The 22500-nt window shown below is 39.2% G+C and overlaps 1 protein-coding gene across 1 annotated transcript in view; it reads right to left on the reverse strand.

Moving 5' to 3' along the window:
* Positions 1–948: 948 nt before the first annotated feature.
* ldlrad4a (low density lipoprotein receptor class A domain containing 4a) overlaps positions 949–22500 on the reverse strand; it is a 23421-nt gene continuing 1869 nt past the window's right edge. The window contains exons 2-4 of the mRNA XM_026945975.3: positions 6486–6622; positions 5970–6023; positions 949–4348 (exon numbers count right to left, since the gene is read on the reverse strand). Coding sequence (XP_026801776.1) covers positions 3851–4348; positions 5970–6023; positions 6486–6622 — 689 coding nt within the window. The 3' untranslated portion in view covers positions 949–3850. The remainder of the gene's footprint in view (positions 4349–5969; positions 6024–6485; positions 6623–22500) is intronic.

Below are 22500 nucleotides of genomic sequence, written 5' to 3' on the forward strand. Positions count from 1 at the left end.
TTAATCATCATACTGTAAATTTTTTTTGTATAAAAAGAAGATAAATGTAAGTCACTCTGGATAATGCCAAAAATGTAAATTTATACTTTAAATTTAACATACTGTAAAATTCATTCTGTAAATTTAACACACTTTACATTCTTCATGCTGTAAATTTACCATTCTTTAAATTTTATGCTGTAAATTTATCATATTGTAAAATTCATTCTGTAAATTTAACACACTTTACATTTTTTCATGCTGTAAATTCTATACTGTAAATTCCTCATAGTGTAAATGTATCATTTTAAATTTATTATAGTGTAAATCTTTCAAATTTTACATTTGTCACACTTTAAATTTAGCACACAGTAAAATTCATACTGTAAATTTCTCATACTTTAAATTTAACCTATTTTAAATTTGTACTGTATATTTATCATATTTAACATGTCTCATTATTTACATTTTTCATGTTGTAAATTTCTCATACTTTAAATTTAACCTATTTTAAATTTGTACTGTATATTTATCATATTTAACATGTCTCATTATTTACATTTTTCATGCTGTAAATTTCTCATACTTTAAATTTCATACTATAATATTTATCATACTTTACATTTTTTCATACAGTATATTTCTCATACTGTAAATGTATACTTTAAATCAATAATTTAGAATTTTTTAAATAATATTTACAACTATATTATATTTAAAATTTTCATGCTATAAATTTACCATACATTAAATTTATACTGTAAATTTCTCATACTGTAAATTTAGCAAGCTTTAAATTTATTATCCTGAATTTCTCAACCTTTGAATTTATCTCACTTTAATGGATCATTCTGTAAATAACTATAAATATTTATTATCCTGTAAATTTTTCATACCCTTCTACACCTCCTTCAGAGAAACACAATCTTGATGTGTTTACTCAGGAAAAAAAAAAGACGCCAAACTGTATATGATCCAAAACCTTTATTTGTTAACTCTCCATTCGTGTCTGTTTGGTGAAATAAGATACAGCTCTTCTGTTCTGTGTTATTTTAAAGTCCGAACATCTATCACTCACTAAATAATAATAATAATAATAATAATAATAATAATAATAATAAAAAAGTCAAATAAATAAATGGCAAGCGCTGGCATTAATAATGATAATTTCTCTGGAAGTTATAAAAGCAGCAGCGAGTTTTGTCCTGTATGCGACCGCCTCATAATCATCACATAGCAGATATAGGAAAAAAATATAAGAAGTACTTTTTGTAACTTATGTTTTGACTATACTGTAGTATTATTTTATTATCTCTTTTTTGTTTTTTTTTTCTTTGTTTTGTTTTTTACAAAAGACAAAAAGCACAATTGCAGGGCATTCACAAAAAACCTGATGCCGCCGTGTTAAATTTCTCATCGTAATATCTTCTATACATTATATTACAGTATTAACATTTGTTCTCTTGTGGTTTTTTTCATCTACCCATTGGGTAGGATATGTGCATAATATTTTCAAGTTATATATTTATACAGCACAGTACGAATAAACAAAGTCGGACTTGTGAAAAAAGCACCGTAGGAAGTGAGGCACAACGAAGGTGGGGAGGGATCTTTTTTTTGGGTGGGTGGGTGGAGGGGTGTTTGGTTGGGTTGGGAGGTGTTTGGGGTTTGGAGTGCAAAGTGAAAAGGTTCCTATTTCTGCTTTACCACAATTTTTAGGCACCAAATCTGCTCAGAGAAACATGCAACAAACGTCAAAATATAAAATATAATCAACACTCGGAGGTTTTAAACAGTGGATGCAACGGTAATACACGTGAGAAGAAAGAAATGAAGATTAAACATGTAAAAATGAAGTACACGTGAACATGAGACAATAGAGAGCAGCATTAGCATTTGCATTAGCAATAACGTTAGCATTAGCATAGCAGCAGCAGGACCTCACACACACACACACACACACACACACACAAACAGCGAGGATGAGTAACAGCAAGTGAGAGCTGATGGAATCGCACTGAGCGTAGTACGGCAGCTGTCTTGCGATTTTCGACACACGCCCTTTTTCACTTCCACTTAGTCGAAACGCCATCTTAAGTGCTGAATCAACTCAACTCAACCAATTTCAAACTCTCACTGACTTGATGCCATTAAAAATAAAAACGGTGTTAGGATGACGCTGTTTAATTTTTCATTTATTAGCTATTTTTCCCCAGATTATTTGTTGCAGGCTCGGTAGCAATCCTAGCAACTGGCTTTAATTACAAAATATAGTAGTTAGCCAAACATTAGCTATCTTGTTAGCAAACTTAGGTGACTACTAAAATGAGAGGTAACATCTACGCTGGCTAGTAAGCTAGTTAGCCTTAAAGCAGTGCTGTAATTAGCTTAGCTAATGTTGCGAAACTACTACAGTGTTTGATTACAAACAGCATTTTAGACTAAGCATGCTTTCAAGTTGAACAAATTAAGAAAAAGCCTAGTGGTGATGTCACATGACCCGGTTTGTAACTGTTGCTTTTTCGGCTAACTGATTAACAAGCCTTCTGATCAGCATGTTAGGATGCTAGCTAGCTAGCTAGCATGCTGATCTGACTCTCTACAGAGTATTCCTGTACATGTTCCTGTCAGTGAACGAGAGTGCTTTAAAAACTTTATTGGAACAATTTAAGGTTAGCGGAACGTTTTCAGAACCTTACTTTTGGTTCCCAGAAGGTTCAATCTGATGTTTTTGCGTTCTTACGCAGCATTTCTGCAACATTTTTAGTTGTATAAATAGAAGCTAACATTCCCGTGATGTTTGTTTTTGTATCACTAGACATGACACTTTTTTAGAACTTCACAGGAATGTTATTTTTGTAACTTTACAGTCTAAACTTCTTAAAATGTTTTAGTTCATTACTTAACATCATGCTAACACTTGACCCAAGACAAGATGGCCGACGTTTAAGCGTAACAAAGTTTGCCATCAAAGGAATATTTCATAACTAACGAATTTGGCTTTTTTATGAGCCTTTGTAAATCTAAGCGCCAGCGGTTCTCGGTTCTCAAGGCAGTTCTAAGAAAACAAGAAAGAAGCTAGCCAATGAGAGGTGCTCGACATTGTGGATGTGCATAAGACTACGTTTCCCATGATTCCCTTGCATTTGGACCATGCTGAAGCGAGCAAGTTTTAAAGTGCTATTTTGAAAGGATGAAAAATGACACTTGATGAGAAAAATGAACAGAATTTAAACAACACCCCCTTTTTTTTAAGTGCCATCTTGTGGGTTAATAGTGGATCTTTTTAGGCTGGATCAGAAGTCCCTAGTTTTAAGAAACAAAAGTGAAATGGATACTAAAATATGCTTAAAAATTAGAATATGGACCAAAAAAATACTAAAAGTTAGTGCAATGTAGATTTTTTCTCTGCATTCTGATGATATCACTGAGATTTAAGGAACAATTCGACGAATCATGGCACTCAAATTTGGATTTCGATTGGTTAAGAACTTAAGGGTTTTTTTGTGCATGAATGTTAAAAAACTTCAAACAAATTAAAAAAAAAAAAATCCTGTATCCTGTGCAGTTTCTTGAGCGATCTGCAAAAAAAAAAAAGTTGATTATCTTAAACAAAAGAAAGCGTACAAAAAACAGGAACAGAAAGTTGCCGACAAGCCTGAACATCCACACGAGGCCCACAAGTTTTAGCAAAATAATTAAAATGAAAAAAAAGTATACAAAAGTGATATTCACTTAAGCTTGGTTCCTCGATTTTCTGGATTACTAAATTGTGCAAGGGAATGAGTGCTTGGAGGGAAGCCACACCCCCTTTCGCATATTTATGAACAGGGTCCAAAGAGCACAGCCCCTCCCACTCTGTGCTTGTCAGTCAAGTCGGTTTGTCGCGTCTTCCATCCTTCGCCTTCCTCTGATTGGACGGCGGTGCGTTATTGCTGTGCTGGTGCAAGAAACAGGAGGAGGAGGAGGAGGAGGAGGTGAAGTTTGGGTAAGATCGACCAATCACATCGCTGTAAGTGGGCGGTGGTCCTTGCCCCTGAAGGCGCGAGTACGAGGCACTCTTGCCCGAGTGTGTGCTGGGCGGCCTGGGCCCGTAAACGTCCATGATGTCGCTATCAAATACAGTGCGATTGGGCGGAGCTCGCACAGAAGCGCGGCTCAGTTCGAGTTGCTGCTCGGGGCTTCTCAGGGCAAGAGTGCAGGGGCCTTTATACGGCGGCGGCTCCTCGCCGTCTGACAGGCAGATGGTGGGTGGGAGCTCGATTTGCGTCTGCATTTGTGGGTAGGTGGGCTGGAAACGGCTCGACTGCTCCCTCTGGATAAACGAAGGAGGTACGAAACGATCGAAACTCCGTGGCCCGAACATCACCTGAGTGAAGAGAGAGAAAAATCATATTCAACACCATTCTTCATCCAAAACCACTGAATACTATTCCAATATCTACTGGAATAAAGTACCAACATAACACAGCAAACACCAAATGGCAACATTCAGCCTCAAATATTAATATTTACCCACCAAAATTTATCTTTAAACAACACAGAGACCAACGTTCATCTGTTAATATTAACGTACACAGAGTATTAAATACCAACATGTGAAACACTACTATTCTTCATGAAACTCCAGCATCCCCCATCAATCACTAACATTCTCCATCAAACACCAACGTTCTCTATCAAAGACCAACTTCCTCCATTATTCATCAATCACTAACATTCTCCATCAAACACCAACGTTCTCTATCAAAGACCAACTTCCTTCATCATTCATCAATCACTAACATTCTCCATCAAACACCAACATTCTCTATCAAAGACCAACTTCCTCCATCATTCATCAAACACTATCATAGTCCATCAAACACTAACGTTCTCCATCAAACACCAACATTGTCTATCAAAGACCAACTTCCTTCATCATTCATCAATCACTAACATTCTCCATCAAACACCAACATTGTCTATCAAAGACCAACTTCATTGTTCATCAAATACTATCATTCTGTATCAGACAGCATGATTCTCCACTAAACACCAACATTCCCCATCACACATCAACTTTCTTTATCAAACACCAATATTCACCATCACACACCAACATTCACCATCACACATCAACTTTCTTTATCAAACACCAACATTCACCAGAAAACACGAACATTCTCCATGAAACACCGACATTCTCCATTACACACCAACATTCACCATCAAACGCTGACATTTTCCATTAAACACCAAAATTCACCATCAAACACCAATATTCTTCATTAAACACCAATATTCACCATCAAATGCTAACATGCACCATCACACCAACATTCATCATCAAACACCAACATTCTCCATCTCACACCAACATTCACCATCAAACACCAACATTCACCATCAAACACCAACATTCTCCATCAAACACCAACATTCTCCATTAAACACTGACATTCACTATCATACACCAACATTCTCCATTAAACACCAATATTCACCATTACACACAACATTCTCCATCACACACAACATTCTCCATCGCACACCAACATTCACCATCACACACAACATTCTCCATTAAACCCTGACATTCTCTATCATACACCAACATTCTCCATTAAACACCACTTTTCATCAAAAACAACATTCTCCATCAGCCAACAAAAAAATACTAATTTTCACGGCACCAAACTCCAACATTCAGCCTCAAACATCTTTACCATCAAATGTATGTCTATGTTCATTTCCAAACACCAAAAAAAGTTACACACACACACACACACACACACACACACACCATCAAACACTAACACTCTCTATCAAACGTAAACAGCTTACGGCCAAAGTGCAAAACCAAACACGATAAACACTAATGTTACACAGCGCACATCAAAGCCCAATAATCTCCACCAAAAAGCCGAACAAACACCAACATTCACCACTTCAAACACTAACACAATAATTCGATTTTGATTTAGATAAGAAAAACTTTCTTTACGTACCTCTGTGGCTCCTTGTTGTGTTACCAGACTGTCTGTGGGCCACGAACATCCGCTCTGAGAGAACACACACACACACACACACACACACACACAGAATGAGACTTTACTGCACTAAACACTTCTGCATCTCTCATTCTTCCCCTTGTTCCCTGCCCTCCCTCCCTCCCTCTCTCTCTCTCTCTCTCTCTCACACACACACACACTCTGTTTCGCTCTGTGTCACTATGAGCAGTCTAGCAGTGCCTTGCTACACACACACACACACACACACACACACACACAGAGGCTTGAAAGCAGGCATGCACATGTTGGAGCTGTGTCAGATATGTCATGCACATCAAACAGAATGTGCAACCCACACCAACTTCCTGCACACACACACACTTACACACACAGGACAAATATGCAGGAAACACACGCCCACATTCATAACTGCAGAGGACAAAGACCAGAACGTGAACTCACCCACCCACCCACTCAGCACACACACACACACACACACACACACACGCTTACTGGCTGCATGGCTCCGCCCCGGCGGTGGCGGCTGAAGAAGGCCGACAGTCTGTAGTGGTTGAGCAGACAGATGATCACGACCACCATGACGGTCATCACCACGATTATGATTATTATCTGAACAAACTCCAGTTCAGCTGATGAAAAGAGAGAGAGAGAGAGAGAGAGATTGAATATTTTCACATTTAAACTCTACATAAAATACGTACATTTAATACTCAATAGTCACAAATCACCCTGAAGAGAGAGAGGAACATTCTGTACTGCACTCCTCATTCCTCCCACTAGGGGGCGATGAAGAAGAACGTTCCAAAATCACACCCTATTCACTACAAACTCCACTACTTTGGAAATTCTGACTTCTTGTAGTCATGACAGAAGTATAAAATTTTAATATCCAGTGCAGTCATGATATCCCACAATGCACTGCAGCAAGAAATAACTGAAATATTGCAGAATATTCATAATACACTTGTAGGGAACGAGGAGTAGTGCACTATTTTGGATTTGAAACGTTACCATGCAAATATACAGGTAGTATAATGTATATTTTGGAATTCTGGATTGTGATTGGTCAGAAGATGTTGATTATTTTTCTAGAACAGCAGCTCTGATAGTAGTGCAGCTGCGACTCACAGAGTTTATATTAATGTGCTTGTTCAAATACGTTATCGTTTCTATAGTAACAGCTCATTCACAGATGAGCTGCATGAACAATAAACAGATTAAAAACAGTTGATGTGAAGTTTTCTGTAAGGAGTAAGGAGATGTTTTTGTAATATTTATGGAAGGAGTCTCCAGTTTCAGCACTTTGTAACAGTCAGAGTAAAGCTGTAACTTTAAGTTTTCCGGCATCTTCAGCAGGACAGAGGAGTTTACGCTTCTTTGCTGTTTCTCGCTAACACGACAAGCTGCTTTTTTTTTGTCTTATTAACTTCAAGAGAATGAAAAAAGAGAGGCTGGTGAGGGAACGACTGTTTATAGCTGCTATAACGTAAGTGACAACAGGAACTCACTTGTTTGCCGACGTTTTACGGAAAAAATACGTAAAAAATTTCTGCGATATAAGAGGAACAAAACACTTGGGGACATGCTGTTATAGGAAAATAATCAACTATACCATACAGATAGATAGATAGATAGATAGATAGATAGATTAAGAGCCAGTTTAGGGCCTGAGCCTTTTGCTAATATTTTAACAACTGCAAAACAACATACCAGATCAGATACAGATAAAAGAGTGAAAGAATGAAGGAAGAAAAGAAAAGAAGAAGGAGGGGGCTAGTCTAACACAAGAAAGAAAGAAAGAAAGAAAGAAAGCCTGTTTGAGGCCTGAGCCTTTTGCTAATATGCTAACAACTGCAACCTGGATAGCAGCGGCTAGGCTAATTCAACAGACAAAACTTTTTTTTTTTAAATTTACTAACAGCAGAACATTCCAGATATATACAGAAAAAAAGAAGGAGTGAAAGAAAGAATAAGGGAAGAACAGAAAGGAAGAAGGAGGCAGAGAAAGGGGAGAGGGCTAGGCTAACCGGGCCTGCGCAAAGGTGAGCTTTTTGCTAATGCGCTAAAAGACAGACAGCAACAGAATAACACACCAAAAAGAAAGAAAGAAAGAAGGAAAGATGAAAAAGGAAAGATGGATGGTATATTTTCCCTTTTTGCTAAGAGTTGCAGAACAGCGCATAGCGTCTGGGGTAATTCAGGTCAGCCTTCCACACACTCCTTCAGATCAGACGTTCAATCTGCTTAGGTTTAGGTCTCACACACACACACACACACACTCTCTCTCTCTCACACACACACACACACACACACACACACACACACAGTAGACAGTGTGAGAGTAACACAGCAGCGGCGAGCTGTCGTCACTCTGAGCCAAGCGCCAGACAGACACACTGAGAGGTGTTACGTACGTCTATATAAAGAAGTGCGCACTCCTTCACTGTCTCTCTCGCTCACTTTCTCATTCACTCCTTCATTCAGGTTTTCACTCACTCACTCTTTCACTCACTCACACTCTCACTCCTTCACTCTCTCACTCACTTTCTCATTCACTCCTGCATTCAGGTTTTCACTCCCTCCCTCACTCCCTCACTCACTCACTCCTTCATTCAGGTTTTCACTCACTCACTCACTCTTTCACTCCTTCACTCCCTCACTCACTCTTTCACTCTCTTGCTCACTTTCTCATTCACTCCTTCATTCAGGTTTTCACTCCCTCACCCACTCCTACACCCTCTCACTCACTCACTCTTTCAGTCTTTCACTCCTTCAATCACTCTCTCACTCACTCATTCACTCTGTCGCTCACTTTCTCATTCACTCCTTCATTCAGGTTTTCACTCACTCTTTCACTCTCTCACTCCTTCACTCACTCTCTCACTCCTTCACTCACTCTCTCACTCATTCACTCTGTCGCTCACTTTCTCATTCACTCCTTCATTCAGCTTTTCACTCACTCCCTCACTCTTTCACTTTCTCGCTCACTTTCTCATTCATTCCGGTTTTCACTCACTCACTCACTCACTCACTCATTCACTTACTCACTTTTTCATTCACTCACTCACTCACTCACTCACTCTTGCACTCCTTTACTAACTCTCAAGCACTCACTCCTTCACTCTCTCACTCTTTCACTCACTCGCTCCATCACTCTCTCTTTTTGTTCAGTAGATCTGAATTTCACACAACCATTTCCTGTTTCCTGAAGTTCATAACAGGAGGAAAACAGCTGGGCTTCACCCGAAACACACACACACACATGTACACACACACACACGCGCACACACACACACACACACGAAACTAACCACCACAAAACCTAAACGATGCATTTTTTTGTTTAACGGTTGGGAGGAAAAACAACGCACATCCTTCACTGTACAAAGAAGTCTGTCATGCCGTGCAAAAATATTGGCACCCCAGTTTCACAGTAAAAACTATAATTATACGTCACATATCTATCAAACTTATTGTTGTTAGAAACTCAGAAAACAATTTGGATTAGATTCTTATTTAATTTTATTAATTTAATTATTTACTTATGTTTTAATTTGATTAGTTTTAGAATTCAGGACAGAAGCGATCATTAAAAAGCTTAAACTCTAAACCCGAGTGGTTTTCAGACATTTGTTTCAGGCAGTGCAACAATCTGAGGAGCTGCTTGAAAATATTGGCACCCCACCTCATAAAATAATACCCAGTACTCCATAGATCAGGTCATGTGACTATGAACCTTTTCCTAATTGGTCAGTTTTTAATGAACTGGAAATACATTCATGATCTTTGCACAAAGACTTTTCTACTCTCGGTGCGATAATTGGGTATTTTTCTGTTTTTTTCTCCCTTTTCTCTATCCCTTCATCTATTTTCCCATCTATGTGTCTATCTCTCACTCCTTTTCATTCTGTTTTTCTGTCTTTTTCTTCCATCCTCCTTTCTGATTTGCCTCTGCCGCTTTTCTTTTCCTCTTTCCTTTCAATTATTCTTTTTGTTTTCTCAAATTTGCTTCTCGTCCTTCTTTTCATTCACTTCCCTCTTACACTCACTCTCATTTTCTCATTCTTCCTCTCACTATCTATCCCTCTATTTTCTCCCATTTCTGTCTCTCTCTCTGCTTCTTCCTTTTTTTTTTCTTTTTTTTCTCTGCCATCCTCTTTTCTGATTTATTTGTCTCTTTTTCCCTCCCTAAATCCCTCTTTTTCTTCTCTTTTTCAGTCTTGCTCCTTATTTCTACCTCTTTACTTTCTTCTTTTTTTCCAATCTCTGGTTCTTTCCATTCCTCCTCTCTTCCTGTGTTCTACCTTTTTCATTTTCTCATTTTATTTATTTATTTCATTTTATTTTTTCCCTTTCTCTTCTTTCTTTTTACTATTTCCCCAACCTTTCCCCCATGTCTATTTCTTTTTTCTTTACTCTTTCTTTCCATTCCTGTTTTTTTTATTTCTCTGTATTTGTCTCTCTCAGGTGCGTTCTCTCGTCAATCTTTTTCCCTTTTATTCTCTTCCATTCTCTCATTTTTCTTCTCTCCCTCCATTTCTTTTCATTTTGCACATTTCTTTCTTCTTTCTTCACGCTCATCCTATCTCACCTTCCTCCTGTTTTCCCCCTCAAATCATCTCTCTCTCTCTCTCTCTCTCTCTCTTCTTCTCTTCCTCCATCTTTTTTTCTCTCTCTTTCTATCAGAGCTGAAGTGAATCTTTTAATATGGCCATTAAACACAGAGAATCGTCCGTCACGACAAACCCCACGCACAAACATGCTAACCACACACACTATCATCATGCCCACTCACACACACACACACACACACGCCATCATCATGCCCACACACACACACACACACACACACACACACACACACACATACACCGCCCACTCCGGCTTCTCGGGCATGTAGGCCGAACTGGTACTCAGTAGAAAGAAGGAAAAGAAGAGAATATTTCATTCTGATCCACACATCACAGAGACATCATGGGAAAAAAATCCACCGCATCATATCCTGTTGAAATTAAGCCCTTTGTTCACTTTCCCAAATTTCTCTGCTGCCTTCATTGTTTTATTTCAACGTGCTGCTTAATTAGCTCTTCCCAGAATGACACAAATTCCTTTACAAAATGGCGGTTGTTTCTAAGTGTAACCCTGAACTATAAAATATGGTTTATAGTTTTATAAAGTTGTTATTAAAACATTTTATTATATTTAAACAGGACTAGCATAACTGACTCCTGCATCTCTACACTGCTTAATGCTTTATTATGCTAGCTAGTTAGCAAAGCAGCTAGTCGGCTAGTCAGTGTGAGTCTGAAGCTTGATAACTAGACAGCATTAGCCATCTTAAGAGCCTGCTTACGCTCCTGTCCTTTACTTTACTTCAATATGCTAGCCAGTTAGCAGTGTAGCTACTCAACAAACCAGCTAGAAAACACTACACTAGCACTGTAGCTAGCTAGTACCAGGAAATCACTTTAGCTACATTGTTATTGTTATTAGCAAGGAAAGTTATTAGCTTTGTGTTTCATTACTGTGCGTTTGTTTGTTTGTTAGCATGAGTTAGCTGCTGAGTTTAACATTTATTACTGTTTAGCCTCTCCTTAACTCCTCAGTTCTTAGTTCTTAGCTAATGTCTTGACTTGTCCTGTGTTTTTTTTTTTTTTTTTCAGTAGCTAAGTGCAGCTTGAGATCATGTACTGATGTATGACACTAAGCTAGCAAAAACTAGCAAGGCGCATTATTAGCCGTGTTCTGTACCACAAACAGGAAATACGTAATGAACTTGGGCAACTTTGTACGTGTTTTATGTCACGTCTCGTCCATGTGTAAAGAAACAAAACGTCTTTCTTTTGTTCTTTCTTTCTAAATTATAAACCCGTTCTAATTAGTTTCCTTTCGCAGCAAAAAATAACAGGAAATAAATAATGAAAGTTTAAAATATAACTCTGGATGTGTTTTGTGTCACAGTCTCGTCTGTCTCTACATAACAGCTTATAACATTTCTGGATCTTTTCTTTCTCTCTTCCCAGGTTTTCTTCCCCCTCTTTTTCTCATTTTTTTATAAAAAAGGAAAATGGAAAAGAAAACAGCTTGTGGTGAACTCTTTTTCTGGCGTGACAGACATTTTCCATTCACACTCAAGGTGCAGGAGAAACAGAGTGAGAGAGAGAGAGAGAGACTAAGAGAGAGTGAGAAAGAGTGAGAGAGAGAGAGTGACAGAGAGAGACTAAGAGAGCGAGAAAGAGTGAGAGAGAGTAAGAGAGAGAGACTAAGAGAGAGAGAGAAAGAGTGAGAGAGAGAGAGAGTGAGAGAGAGAGACTAAGAGAGTGAGAAAGAGTGAGAGAGAGTAAGAGAGAGAGACTAAGAGAGAGAGAGAAAGAGTGAGAGAGAGTAAGAGAGAGAGAGAGTAAGAAAGAGTGAGAGATAGTAAGAGAGAGAGAGACTAAGAGAGAGAGAAAGAGTGAGAGAGAGAGAGAGAGAGTGAGAGAGAGAGAAAGCAAGAGAGCGAGAGAGAAAGAAAGACAGAAAGAAAGACAGAGCGTAAGAGAGAAAGAAAGAGAGTGAGAGAGAAAGAAAGAGAGAGAGGGTAAGAGAGAGAGAGAGAAAGCGAGAGAGAAAGAGAGAGAAAGAAAGAGAGAGAAAGAGAGTAAGAGAGAGAGAAAAAGCGAGAGAGAGTAAGAGAGAGAGACAAAAAGCGAGACAGAGTGAGAGAGAGCGAGCGAGGTGAGTAAACTGAGCAGAACGGAACAAATGAGATCAGATCGCTTAAAGTCTGAGAGAGGGAGAGAGAGAGAGAGAGAGAGAGTGAGGGAGAGGGAGAGAGAGAGAGAGAGAGAGTGAGGGAGAAAGAGAGAGAGAGAGAGAGAGTGAGGGAATGAGGACGGAGCGCTGTAGGGAAGTAGGGCGCATTAAACCCTGCTGAAGTGTTCACTACTTAGCAGTGTTCTCGCCCTGTTTTCACTCAGGTTGTCTTTTCTGTATTTCGATTGTACATTAATGTAATTTATTCCGAATCTCCTCACCGGAGCGTCTGTGTTTCTCCCGGTCTCAGTCAGACGTGTCTAGACGGCCCGCTTTTTCCCTGAATTATTTAACCTCGGCGTAATTCTGAGGAGGATAAGCCGCGGCTCAGACACCACCTGCTCCCAGACTCCCCCCGTCCTCCCGCCGCTAACGCTAACCATATTGTCTTACACGCCTGTCTGCCTCTCCTCCGCCTCCTCGTCTTCCCCTCCGTCACCGGCGCAGTGAGACAGGTTTTACTGCGCCCTCGTCCACTTCCCCTTCATCGGCAGCCATCTTAAGGGTTACGTCACTTCATTAGCGGCACGATTTTACCCAGAATGCACTGTGATTAGAACTATTCTCTTTCTTTACTTCTCTCTCTCTGTCTTTTTCTTTATTGTCTATCCCTTTCTTTCTATATCCCTGCAGTTGGTCCTTTCATTTTTATTTTCCTTCTTTCTATCTTTTTATCTCGTTATCTGTCTTTATTTTGTCTTTTCTTTTTTCTCTCCGTCCTATTTCTTTCTTGCTATCATCCTGTTAATTCTTTCTTTCTTTTTTCTTTCTTTCTTTATTAATTTATTTAAGTCTTTCTTTTTCTGTGTTCTAGTTTTTTCTCTTTTTTCACTGCCATTCTGCTGTTTATCTTTTCATCTGCCTTTTTTCTTTTACCTTTCTGACACGTTTCTCTTTCTGTCTGTCTTTCTTTCCCTTTTCTTTCTTTCTTTCTTTCTCTCTTTCTTTGGACAGTATGTCACTCTTGGTCATTCTTTCTTTCTTTCCTTTTGTCAGTTTGACTTTCTGTCTTGTTCCACATTCTTTCTTTCTTTCTTTCTTTCCAAATAAATTTCTAAATTCATGTTAGGTTTTAACTTAGGCAATTCCATCCTCCTCTCTCTCTCTCTCTCTCTCTCTCTCTCTCTCTCTCTGTCTTTCCCTCGTCTTCCTCCTGCTTTCCTCTCGTCTCTCCTCCTGATGAATCACTCCATCCATCTGTTCCTTCCTTTATCTCTCTTCCGCTGACTCATCTTACTCCTGAAACGGGAGTTTATTTCCTGTTAAAAAGGAACTCCGTTACACCGTGTTCTCTCTGGTGGAAGTGTGTGTCTCACACACACACACACACACACAATCAAAATGTGTTTTTATCCAGAGATCATGTCCTTCACATGAACCCTGCATGATTGGAGTGAACGTCGCTACGTTTATCGTGTTTCTCAACACGACTGAATCCATGAACGTTAAATTAGCGCTGGATGCTACGTGTAATTACGCTGTAATTTCAGCTGTTCTGAGTGTTTTATTAGAAATTTATCGACACATCTGAGGTAAATGTTGATGTTCTCTACAATTCTGTCTCTTTTCCGCTCTCGCTGCATCTTCACATCGTCTGTAATAAAAGACTTCACAGTGAGAAAGCTAGCTAAGTTGTTCACCTCAGTCATTAGCTAGCTTATGCTCTGCTTTGACACAGTTGCCTAGCAACAATGTTCTCGTGATTTTCCCGAGGTCCATGTAAACACAGCGTTATTTCAGCACTGTTAATGTTACCTCACTGTTTTCATTCCTTTGTGGAAAAAGATGGAACAAAATCGGAAACAGGAAATTCAAGGGCTGGGAACAGACGCGAACATTCCCAACACCGCAGCTGTGCGATATTCCGACCGGTCCATCGTTCTCTCTGTCCTCTGTCGTTCTTTTCCTTTTTTTTTGGATGTTTAAAATCCCATTTTCAACCAGTTTGGTCTTTTTCCCAATTTTCACCCACTAGATTCTCTTTCTTTATTTGTTTGTCTGGCCATCTGTCTTTTCTTCTTCCCTTCTTTCCCTGTCTGTTCCTTTCTCTCTGTCTGATTCCATTTCTTTCTTTCCTTCTTTCTTTCTTTCTTTCTTTCTTTCTTACTTTTTCTCTCTCACGTTTCTCTCTGTCTTCCTTAATGCTTTTAATATCCCTGCAGGTCTGTCTTTCGTTCTTAGTTTCTTTCTTTCTGTCTGTGTTCTTCATCTATCTATCTATCTATCTATCTATCTATCTATCTATCTATCTATTTTTCTGTTTGTCTTTTTTATATCTTTATACCTTTCTGACTGTTTCTATCTGCTGCTTTCTTCATTCTTTCTTTGTCAGTTTGTCTTTCTGAAACTTTGGTCCTCCAATGTTTTTCTTTCTTTCTCTTTCTTTCTGCCTGTATCTCTTTCTATTGACTATCTCTTTTTCTGTATATCTTTCTTTTTTCTATCTTTTTTCTTCGTCTCATCCTGACTGTTTTTTATTTCAGTCAGTATGTCCTGCTGTCTATCTCCTTCATTCTTTCTACCTGTTTTTCTTTGTTCTTTCCATCTATATTTTTTCTATCCATCTCTATGGACTATCTATCTATTTTAATTTCCACGTCTTTCTTTTTTGTCTGTCCATCTCTTTGTATCCGCTTTGTATTTTTCCTTTTCAATCTTTCTGTTTGATCTTTCTATCTATCTCTCCTTCTTCTCTCTGCCTTGTTGTTTTTTTTCTCTCCTTCTCTTTATTTCTTTACTCTCTCTCCCTCTCTCTCTCTCTCTCTCTCTCTCTTCTGTGTCCTGGTTTGAGATCTTGGCACTTACTTTTCTCTCACCCTGTCTGTGTTTTTCCGTCTTTTGTCTTTTCTCTTCGCTTTTGTTTTAGTCTGTTTCTCTCTGTTCTTCTCTCTATCTGTCTGTCTGATTGCTTGCAGCTGCTGTCAGTGAGACAGACAGACAGACAGACAGAAGGCTGGAACTGAGCACAATCAGCTCACTGATGAATCTGAATTTCATAATGAGGGTCAGAGTGACACATGACCTTTAACCCCAACCCCCCCAACTCCAAAGAACAAAATCTACACAACACACACACACACACACGCACGCTCACTATACCCGACCTGTCATGTTTGCAGTGCATTATGGGTAACCCATCAACTGCTGAGAACAACACTGAGTAGTCTTGTTACAACTGGATTCTGCATGTTCTGGTGTTTTTCTTAAAATGGCCGACATTCTGGTGAGATGAACGCTAACGCTAACCAGACGTGAGTTTTAGCATTTGGGACGGAGCCAGCGCTACGCTAAACAATGACAGAGACAAAAGATGGGAGTATCCGTGACCTTTGAACTCAGGGGAAAATGAAAAGCTGGGGGTTGTTGTCTGGGAGCACGACCTAGCCCATGCATGCCTGATGAATGAGTGTGTGTTTATGAGTGTGAGACACACACACGTACACACACACACACTCAGTGTGATAACATCATGCCTGGCGTGGCGGTGTTGTGTCTGCGGTCTGGCTGCACCATTTTACAACAACAAAAACGACAAAACGGTCTGCATTCCTGAGAAGGAACTGGCACGACAGTACCGCTCCAGGCTAATCTGCGGCCTACGTCCTTCTTCTTTTTCTTTTTACTGCGTTTAACCAACATTCTTCATCCTTCCAGCATAACTTTTACCCAGAAAAATCTGTCCTGACCCCAAAACAACCACAGAACCAAGACAGAAAAAAAGTTCCTTTTTAAACAGATTAACATCATGTTAGCATAAATATCAAGCTAGCAACTGTGAAGCTGAGCAGCACAGCTTGTTCATGCTAGCATTATAGCTAACTTAGATTCCTATTATATTATTATGTGTACAATTTTGCAAGTCATCTATCACTATTAGCAAGCTAACACGAGCAGGACAACAGTGTAACGTTAGCTAGAGAAAGAATGCCACAGCTTAGCCCAAAGATTAGCAGGAAACTCCAAAAATCTGACTATTACACTTAGCAATACTATTAAAGAAACAATTTCAACCACCATCTCAGCGTTAAACTGCTCTTCTATGTGCGAACATGAACAGCTTTCTAAAGGTTAGCAAGCTAGGTACGTAATATATGTAGCACTGAGCCGAACTTTAGCTCAGCTAGTCACGTTTTGTGCTAAAATGTATACATATTAAGCAATATGGGAACAACAGCTAGAAGTAAATAATAAAAATAAAAGTAAAAAACAAACAAACAAAATTTATTTTGTTTAGTGTTTTATTCCTCTTACACAGCAAATTTCTAACAATTTTTATTTACTTATTCTAGTACATCAGGTCATACTTTCTATCCTTTTATAGGTACATTTAATGTTGTGGAACATCCGTGTTCCTGTGCTCACTTACGTTACAGCAGCTGTAAACAGTCGCTCCCTCACCATCCTTGCTTTTAATTACACAATATAATAACTAGCCTCTTACTTAAACATTAATGCTAGCCAGCTAACTAGCTGACGTCACCTCTTCAGAGCTAGCTAACGTTAGCTAAACTGTTTTATTGTGTAATCAAAACAAGCAGGTGAGCCAGGAGTTTTGTGGCAATGTCACATAATGAACTGATCAACTTCAACGTTAAGCTCCAGGTTTTATTTTCTGCTGGTTTATTTGTGTGCTAATTACAGAAGCGACTGATTTCATTTCATTTGTGCTGTTCAGCAATGTTTTATTGTTTGTACTGATGTGTAATTGTCCATTATAAGAGGAGAAAGAAGCAATAAACTTAGCTAACAGTGGTGGAAAATACTGTAAATGCTTGAGTAGCACATCTACCATCATTATGAATTATACTGTTTTCTGCTGAATTCGCAAATCGAACTGGTCAGAAGGTGTTGATTAATTTTCTTTAACAGCAAGACTCTGGTCATTTAAATAATAAGATTATATCAGTGCATTTGTTCTAATGTGGTATTGTTTCTTTAGTTCTCACGCACAGAGACATGTATCGCAGACGATCTACAGAGGAGTTTACGCTTCTTTACGGTTTCTCGGTAACACAACAACTGTGTTTTTCTGTCTTATTAACCTCAAGAGAGAGAATAAAGAGAGGTTGGTGAGGGAACAGCTGTTTATAGCTGCTATAACGTAAGTGACAACATGAATTAACAGATAAATGTATGACGTGTTGTTCTTTAATAAGTATAAAATTGTACTCAGGGCCAGACTGTTGTGGTGTAAGAGGAATAAAACACACGGGAACATGCTGTTACAGGAAAATCACACGCTTCACATTGGGGAGTATACCACTGCAACCTGTCATGTTTTATTCTTTACATAACAGTATGCTTTAATCTATTGAGTGAAACTATTGGCACCCCACTCACACAGGAAGCAGAATAATGTGTATACAACTGAGACTAGCGTGCTTTCACGACAAAGTAAACCAGACCAGACTTCAAGTGATACAAATTTGAATGAAAATCATGTCTGCAGACACGAATCAGACCCTTGACACACACAAAAGCCAGACACACAACTAGCTCATCATTAGGACTGATCATGAAGGCGCCGCCGGAGACAACAAACACAACGAGACACACAAACCCCCCAACCAGCTGACGCTGAAAAGCACATAAGGTCCCTCAAAAACCTCTAAAAATCTCAACCCCCTGCTTTCCCACCCCCACCTCACATCATCCCAGGGCATCTGGGGACACCTCGGGTGTGTAGAGGGGGTGTACGGGAAGAGGGTGACTCCGAGGACACACACACACACACACACACACACACAAAAGCGAGAACCAGGGCCAATGTCAAGGCTGAGTCTCAGCTGCAGCTGTAAAAAGGCCAAAACTCATCCACTCTTTCACTCATCCCCCTAAATGGAAGGGTGGTGGGGGGTTTATGACCCCTAAAACACCCCCAACACCCCCCCAACTCCGCCTTCCGGGGGCTGTTAAATTCTCACAACACACACACACACACACACACACACCCCAAAGACCAAGGCAAGCTGCATTGTTTAGTGCACACATAACACTGAAACACTGCCTGAATAACTCCATTACTATACTTTATAAATGTTATAACTAAAATATTACATTATATAGAGGTTAATTTAATTAATATCAGTGATCAGAACATTGATCTTTACATATATTTGTGAAATATATAAATAAGAAGAATGTGTGTGTGTGTTTTTTAAAAATAAGCTAACAGTGGTGGAAAGTTCCGTAAATGCTTGAGTAGCCCATTTTTGCTTAAATGACTGAAAAGCACATTTACCGTAAATGCTTGGATTGCACATCCCTCATAAATGCTCGAGAAGCAGGTTTACCGTAAATGCTCAAGTAACAGGTCTACCGTAAATGCTCAAGTAGCAAATCCACTGTAAATGTTTACCATAAATGCTCGTGTAACTTAAATACTCAATTGGCACGTCTACCATAACTGCTTGAGTGTCACGTCTACCGTACATGCTCAAATAATGTGTCTACCGTAAATGCTTGAATAGCACATCTACCGTAAATGCTCAGGTAGCAAGTTCACTGTAAATGTTTACCACAAACGCTCACGTAATGTGTTTAACTTAAATACTCGAGTAGTACGTCTACCGTAACTGCCTGAGAATCACATCTACCGTAAATGCTCAAGTAATGTGTCTACCGTAAATGCTTGAATAGCATGTCTATTTACCATAATTGCTTGAATAACACATCTACCGTAAATGCTCGAGGAACGAGTCTACCGTAACTGCTTGAGTATCACGTCTACTGTGAATGCCCGAGTAGCACATCATAACAATTCATGGAACAAAAATCAAGTTACACTATACATATATATAAAACAATAATAATGATTAAACAGACATTGATATTGTTATTGAGCAGGTAGAAACAATCTTTGGATACATAACGCTTTATATCGCAGTGCCATCGTAACTCGTAACTGATCAAATGTTTATTATCACAGTGTAGCAGTGTGATACTGACACACAGCTAGCTGGGTTAATTACACCTAGCCTTGCACACAATAATAATGTTTTGATGTCTAAAAGTCACCCCTATTCCCTAGTGCCTTAGTTCCCTATTTTTCAACATTATACTTTTAGTTCTGTCCCGAAATGTTGGAACAGGATACCCATAATGCACTGCGGTGTTTGTAAGGAGAGGGCCGTTTCAGACACAAGGTATACTTCATTTACTTTACTACTTACTTCCTGTTTAATATCTGGCAGGCTAGTAAGCAAGGAAATAAATAAATAAGTACATAAAAACATTATTATTATTATTATTATTATTATTTTAGTAATAAGTCTACTCAGTGCCTTTAAGCCAATACACAACCACACACACACACACACACACACACACAGAAATCAGGAGGAGGACTGACAGCTGACCTTGGGTGTGACCTCATCACACTCTCACACCCACACAGACATACTGAGACCTGACAACCCCCAAAACACACACACACACACACACACACACAGCCATAAACACAGACACACACAGACACTCCTCCCACACATACAGACAGACATACTGAGAACCCACAACCCCCTCACACACACACACACACACACAGAGACCATCCATGTGCATTAGGTTACAGGTCAGTTTACGATATTCATCACAGTACTTTATTTAATAACTCCACTCGTTGACTCTGTGGGATTGTCCTCTATGAGAAGGACACACACATACACACACACACACACACCAGCACTATCACTGCATCCAAAAATAAGGACTCTTATAACACAGCCGTCTTTACGCCGCCTCCCGAGTGGGACAGACTCTATATCTCAAAAAACGCCGCCTACCTCGCAGCCTACGTCCCAGATGGACTGTTGGAAAGCAGCGATATTATTATTAAACTTTAAAAACATTTTTATCTCCGTATCGCAATTTAACTGTGCTACTGTACATCGTCCTGCAGTTCTGCACTTCAGCCATCTGTTTTCTAAACTTCCAGTCGACGTCTAGACAGACTACATCTAAAGTGAACATTGTGAGCAAGTTATTCCACAGCGCTGCTGAATTCTGGTGTTGATTAATTTCCTGTAACTGACAGTAGTGCAGGTTTATTTTAATGCGCTCGTTATCGTTATACATTATCGTTTCTATAGTAACAGCTCGTACAGTGAAGTTTTCAGTAAGGAGGAAAAAAACGCTCCACAACATTAAAAAGTAAATATACGCTTAAGTGCTGTTTTTGAAAATAATCAACGCCAGGGTGGTAAGAGTAACTCCACTTCATCACACCATCACACCGCTTTGTGTTTTATTTCATACATATTGTATAAACTGACTGACTCATTAATGTGCATTACACATGGGGCGCCATTATTTATGAACACAGTGAGCAGCTGAATCCCAAAAGACTCATAACAGCCATATATGTATATACGATAAATACATATAACGTATGTGATAAGGGTATAAAGAGACTAGCATAACGTTGTCTTTTATTAATATTTAAATGAATTCGTGTGTCAATGGAACCGAATGCTTTAGTGATGAAATAGTTTTTATTCTGTTTCCCAGCCTGCCTGCGACGACTGCCATGCTGAAAATGGATTATAGCAGGCCTCCTTCACAACCCTGTGTGTGTGTGTGTGTGTGTGTGTGTGTGTGTGGTATCGAGCGAGACCTAACCGAGACGCACTTTAAGCACGTTTCTCCTTCTCTAGAACCTGCTTCTCGAAATACGTCTCTATTAATAGCACACTCCTGTTTTTTTTCTGATAGCAGTGAGGCCTTCAGCAGACAGGATTAGCTTTAGCTTTAGCTTTAGCTAACACCCCATAGCACGTAGTGAAGCTCAGTTGATGTTCTCCAGCAACAAAACCCATTTCTCACGTGTGTATCTGTGTAAGATTTACTACATCCCTGTTAAAGTCACGTGACTCAGTGATGAACTTCTGCACTGATGTTGTCCAGCAGGAAACTCCAATTAAATCAATTAAATTCCCCTTTAATTCTGACACAAATCTTTAAAAATTTAGCACTAAAAATCTGTAATTCAGTGTTTTTGGGGTTGGTTACTTTTGGGTGCCTCAGAAGTGCACACTCTGTCCCCTATCTAGGGCTCTAATGTGGAGATTAGAGCACTGATCTCAAATTGTTGTTCTTATATATTATATTATTGTGTTTCTGTGTGTTTGGATTATATTTACGTAAAATACGCAGCTGTTTTTTCACATCATATCATATCATATCACAGCAGCACACACAAACAGAGACATGAATCACACACACACACACACACACTTCTAGACAAAAGACAATAGATCATCAAATGAATTAATATTCAGGTTAATAAAGACGCAGTTATTCTAAAGTCATAGCGAGTACTGAATCCAAATAAGACACACGGACAAACAAGGGGTCAAAATTTATGTCTCTTTTCAATTTCATTTCTATTCATTTATCCACAGTGATGCTTTCTTTTTTTTTCTGCTGATTTTTATCCCAATTTCTGACAAATGTCCAGTATTTTCAGGCGAGGCCCAATCCCAAACGGCTTCTTCTTCACTATACATGCTCACTACAGAGGGTGCAGCACAGTGATGGAGCTGTAGAGTGGAACAGCAGTTGAGCCAAATTCATAGAAAATGTGCCGTGATTTTGTTTTCTTTTTTGTTTACACTCAGCTCTCTAGTAAGTAGAAAAGTATTGGCCCCCTTCGGCTCTGTTTGTGTTACGCGCCACCAGAAAGACAACCTCGCTGTGTCTCGTGCTCGGTGCT

The sequence above is a fragment of the Pangasianodon hypophthalmus genome, chromosome 23 (genome assembly GCF_027358585.1).
Source record: "Pangasianodon hypophthalmus isolate fPanHyp1 chromosome 23, fPanHyp1.pri, whole genome shotgun sequence".
Taxonomy (NCBI): domain Eukaryota; kingdom Metazoa; phylum Chordata; class Actinopteri; order Siluriformes; family Pangasiidae; genus Pangasianodon; species Pangasianodon hypophthalmus.